We start from the raw sequence: 4873 nt of genomic DNA, 5'->3' as shown, positions 1-4873 counted from the left end.
CACGCATATATATATATATATATATATATATATGAAATTCTTTCATTGTTTTGATATCTGGAATTCACTCTCTAAAAATATCTCACATTTTTATAGATAATTTGTATAAAAATATTTATAAATATATAAACATAAACATATATACATATTTATATTTATATATTTATATTTTTTTAATTTAAAAAATTTTTATTAAAAAATTTTATATTTCTCTAAAGGTTTATAAATAAAAATTCGCATTATTCTATAATTTTATTGCAATAAAAATTTGAGTATTTCAAGTACATTAATAATATACAGTTCATACATACAAATGGAAGATTAATTCTTCCTTTTTTAAATTATTTCTCTATTCTCATTTTAATTCTTCTGTTTCTAATTATATTTTCTTGTGTATAATTTTCATTTTATCCTATTCTTAATCAATGTATTTCAAATTTTAAATTAATCAAATATATTTTTCTTAATGCATAAATTTTTTTCCAACTATATATTCTTACTATACTTTATTGTATGTTCATTTGATGATATTATTTTCTTTTCAACTTATAGTTCGTTTTTTTTTTTTTTGTATATTAACATTCTTTTTGTTAAGTTTATTTTTAATCCCATTCTCCAATATACATTGCTCTAGGTGTAGGAGGAATTACACCTCTGGTTGGTATAGGAAATCTTCCATATATATGATTATATGGTGACTCATTTCTACTATCTGAATCTGCAACAAAACAATAAATTTATTATTCATTTTTTAAAAACAGAAATTAGATAATAGTATGAATTTTTGCAAAATATGTTATAATACCAAGTCCACTTTCGAAACTTCGTGCGTGATACATAATTGGTGGTCTATTTCCTAAATGGCCGTAAATTTGAGAAGATTGGCTATTAGCATATCCTGTACCAGTATACACAGATACTTGCGTAGGTCTGTATCCTCTAGATGAGATTTTATTACTTTTTGCCATCTTTACAAAATTAGGAACGCGAGCTCTCAATCCGCAATAATACGGATCGTCTGTTAAGGAAATTATATTAAATTAATTAGATTAATATTATTATATATTATATATTAAATTAATTTTTCAAGTTTTTTTTCAATTTTTATATTTAAATGTATAATAAATTAAAAAAGTTATCTCAAAAAACTATTTACCATATTTCTTTTTATCATCGTGTTTATTTCTCTTGTCTTCATTTGTTATTATAGATTTTCTGGCATAGTCATCTTCTATGTCATCATAATCAGGCTAAAATTAATCAAAATATGATTAAATAATATGGTTTTATAAATTACTTTAAAAAATAACTTTAAAAAATAATTTATAATATATAATCATTTTATAAATAACTTTAAAATTAAATTATTACTTTAGGTATATCATGACCATAAAGATTTTCTCTTGGTGGCAATTTTGGAGGTTTTTCAGTTCTTTTGTGTCTACTATTCGTTGATTGAATATAGATCTGATCTCGAATATCTCGATCTTGTTGAAATGATTCAGAAACTCCAATTGAAGATGAAACTCCTGCTATACTATATGGATCTTCATCAGGAATTGGTATTCTAGGTCGATTTTTAATATCCACCGGCCTTTGTAATGCTAAAACTAATTTATAAATATTATATTAAGTATGTAATAATATTAAAATATAAATATATTTTAAATATATTATATATTAGATTTTAAATAAAATTTAAAATATATTTTAGAAATATACTATATACTTACTACTATATATACTTACTTTTTATTATCCGGATATTCGGATATTCGTTATAATTGTACTTATTATACTTGTATCGAAAATATATACTTCTTAATAAATATCCGAGTCTTGTTATAACCCGTACTGAATTCAACAATATATTTTTAATAATCTTTTCAATAGATATCCGGATACCCGTTGATTCGAGCAATAATAGAAGCCCTAATTTTAATATTAATAAGATAATAATACTATTTTATTACTGTACCTGGTGGTAACTTAGATTTCAACATGTCTAAACCGACAACATTTACAATGAGAACCCAAACAGGACATTGAAGAAGATCTGATTCAGTTCTAACGAAAACAATTGCACTTAGACATTGCATTTCTAGTCTTCTCCTATCTGGATATGCTCTTCGAGTTTCTCGAGAAAGATTTGTTTGAAATTTACTCATATCAAATACCTAATAATTAATTTAAAAAAAGATTATAATAAAATAATGAAAATAATTTATCATATTTATTATTATAATGAATAATATTTGCGCAAATAAAATGAAATAAAAAAAAAACTTTTAAAAAATTGGAATAATATATGTAAATAGTAAAATACTCACTTTCCCAGGTTTTTCGTGCTCTAACGCCCCTTGAGAATTCCGTGCAATTTCTGCTCCAATTGCGTTATCTTCCTGACTGGTTGGTTTTATATAAACATTATTTTTACACAATCTTTTTATTAATATATTCCCTTGTTCGTCCATTTTGATCTTTACTCCTTGATTTATGAGTTTTTTCGCCTCTTCTGTTTTCGAATCCCTCATAGGATTTTCGAAACCGCATAAGCCTATTCTATGTTTTACAAATAATATATATAAAATTTAATCTTTTTCCTTTATAAAATATTATTATATTATTTATATTAAAAATATGAACTTCATAATTTTATTATTTAAATTTTAATAAGATAATTAAAATTTTTATTTCTTTTAATTTTTATTAATATCATTAGAATTTTTCTAGAAAAACATGTTTAGAAATATAAACGAATAATATTCATTATATCATACCTGAAACCATCGAATCCATCATTGGATCCATTGATCGTGAGAACTGGTGCCCTGGCGTATGCTTTTGCAACTCTTCGATTTCTTTCGAAAACGATTACTTTGGCCCAAATTTCATCATCGATTTGATTCCATTTATCCAATACTTCTTGAATATGATCCTGAAAAAAAATTATATATACATATATCATTATAGATAATTTCATTATATATTCATAATATCATTATATAAAATTATACACATATATCATTTTTCTAAATTTTTTTTCTCTATATTTCTCTATATAAAATATAAAATTGTCACCTTAAATATATTTAAAATCACAGAAGAAATAAATTTTTCAAAAATTATTTACTAAAAAAAAAAACTATCATATGATTGTAACAATTTTCTTTTACATGAAATCAAAAAATTTATTTTTTATTTCTATAAATGATGAAATTTATGTATTTAATAATTAAATGATAAATATTTAATAATTAAAATGATGTATCTTTATTCCAATATCATTAATCTAACATGTATCACGTTATCAAATAATTTTTATTAATCCATTCAATATTTCAACGCAGAAATTATTGTTATATGTTTACCTTGTAAAGTTTATCAAGATTATACCACACATCTTCTTCATCTTGATCCTCATATTGTGATTCAACAAGATTGTCCCTCGATCGAGATAGAATCTTCCTTCTCGATACCATTTTTCACCGAAAGATTCTCTCTATCTATTCAAAAATATTCATTTCATTTATAATTTTATATTATTTTTACTATTTTTATTTATTTAATATTTTATATTTTAATAATAATTTAATATACAATACAAATTAAACAAATGTTTTCATTTAATTCAAATAAAATTTAATAATATATGTTATATCATTTATTATACATTATAATAATTGATGAAATCATGACAAAAATTTATATTTGATTTTATATTTTTTTATTTGAATATCGGTCGATTATTGAGAAATATTGAAAAATAATTCAATTATTTTTTATATAATAAATATAAATATCGATAAAAATCGATATTTTCATTATCGCAATATCATTAACTGAATTTTAGACTCATGATACTAATTAATTATTACAAAACATAAATGATATCATTTAAATATTTTTTTTAATATATATACAATATATATTTTTTATACAAATACAATATAAATATAATTAAAAATTTATTAATTTTTATTAATTAATTTATTATTAATTAAAATTTAAAAACGCTCTAAAATTTGTATAATATTCATTATTAATTGATTAAAATAAATTATTTTTATATCTCTTAAATTATAAATTGCTATTGTACTTAATAGATTTATTTAATATATTTAAACTCTCTCTTAATTTCTATTTTACTTCTGTATTTTTAATAATAAAAATAAGCATTTTTAAAATAAAAAAAAAAAATTAAATTATAACATAAAAAAAATAATTCAAACATTAAAAACTAAAAATTTATGTAATAATTTTATTTTGTGAAAAATTATTTATTTTTTTATATGATAATGATTCTAACTCATTAATATTTGAGAAAACAGAATTTTAATCGCGATCAATTTTAATTGATGATATCTTTCACTTTCTTATAACAATGAGAAAGACAGATGAGCTATAAGTGGTTTTTCAATGTTGAAAAATTTTCTAAACTAATATTGCAGCTGGTGAAGGGGGCAATTGATACGAGTCTGGTGGCACTCAACCTTCACATTCTTCAGAGAGAAGTGAAAGCCACAAGTTTCAGGGAAATTCTATGCCGAATCAAAACCTTTTTCCCATAGTATTTAACTTCATTCAACTATATGTTATATATTAAATATAATATATATTAAATAATATAATATATATTAAAATAATAAATCATTAAAAAATTTATCATATTTATGTTACAATTTATTTTTTTTTTTTAATTTTTTTATTTCATTTCATATTTCACTAATAATAAAAAATGTATTATATTTACATTATAATTTATTTTTCTTCGAATCAAATTTTTATTAAAAATTGAAAATATTTTGAATTATAATATTTATAATAATATTTTGGAATTGATTTTATTTTTTACAATATAATTTTTATAATA

At 20.6% G+C, this 4873-nt stretch overlaps 1 protein-coding gene across 6 annotated transcripts in view; it reads right to left on the bottom strand.

Moving 5' to 3' along the window:
- Positions 1-538: 538 nt before the first annotated feature.
- The window catches only part of LOC102680870, an 8864-nt gene continuing 4529 nt past the window's right edge, over positions 539-4873 (bottom strand). For 3 of the 6 annotated variants that reach the window (XM_031514458.1, XM_031514457.1, XM_006624227.2), the window contains 8 exons: positions 3372-3506; positions 2781-2938; positions 2331-2562; positions 1979-2177; positions 1372-1610; positions 1157-1250; positions 806-1018; positions 539-718 (listed from right to left, as the gene is read on the bottom strand). In XM_031514458.1, coding sequence (XP_031370318.1) covers positions 603-718; positions 806-1018; positions 1157-1250; positions 1372-1610; positions 1979-2177; positions 2331-2562; positions 2781-2938; positions 3372-3482 — 1362 coding nt within the window. In that variant the 5' untranslated portion in view covers positions 3483-3506 and the 3' untranslated portion in view covers positions 539-602. The remainder of the gene's footprint in view (positions 719-805; positions 1019-1156; positions 1251-1371; positions 1611-1978; positions 2178-2330; positions 2563-2780; positions 2939-3371; positions 3507-4873) is intronic. The other 3 variants (XM_031514460.1, XM_031514459.1, XM_006624228.2) reach the window with 1 other exon arrangement.

Source organism: Apis dorsata, unplaced genomic scaffold (assembly GCF_000469605.1).
Source record: "Apis dorsata unplaced genomic scaffold, Apis dorsata 1.3 scaffold_1001, whole genome shotgun sequence".
Classification (NCBI taxonomy): Eukaryota; Metazoa; Arthropoda; class Insecta; order Hymenoptera; family Apidae; genus Apis; species Apis dorsata.
Note: the sequence above shows the minus strand (reverse complement) of the source record. Positions and strands in the feature narration are given on the sequence as shown.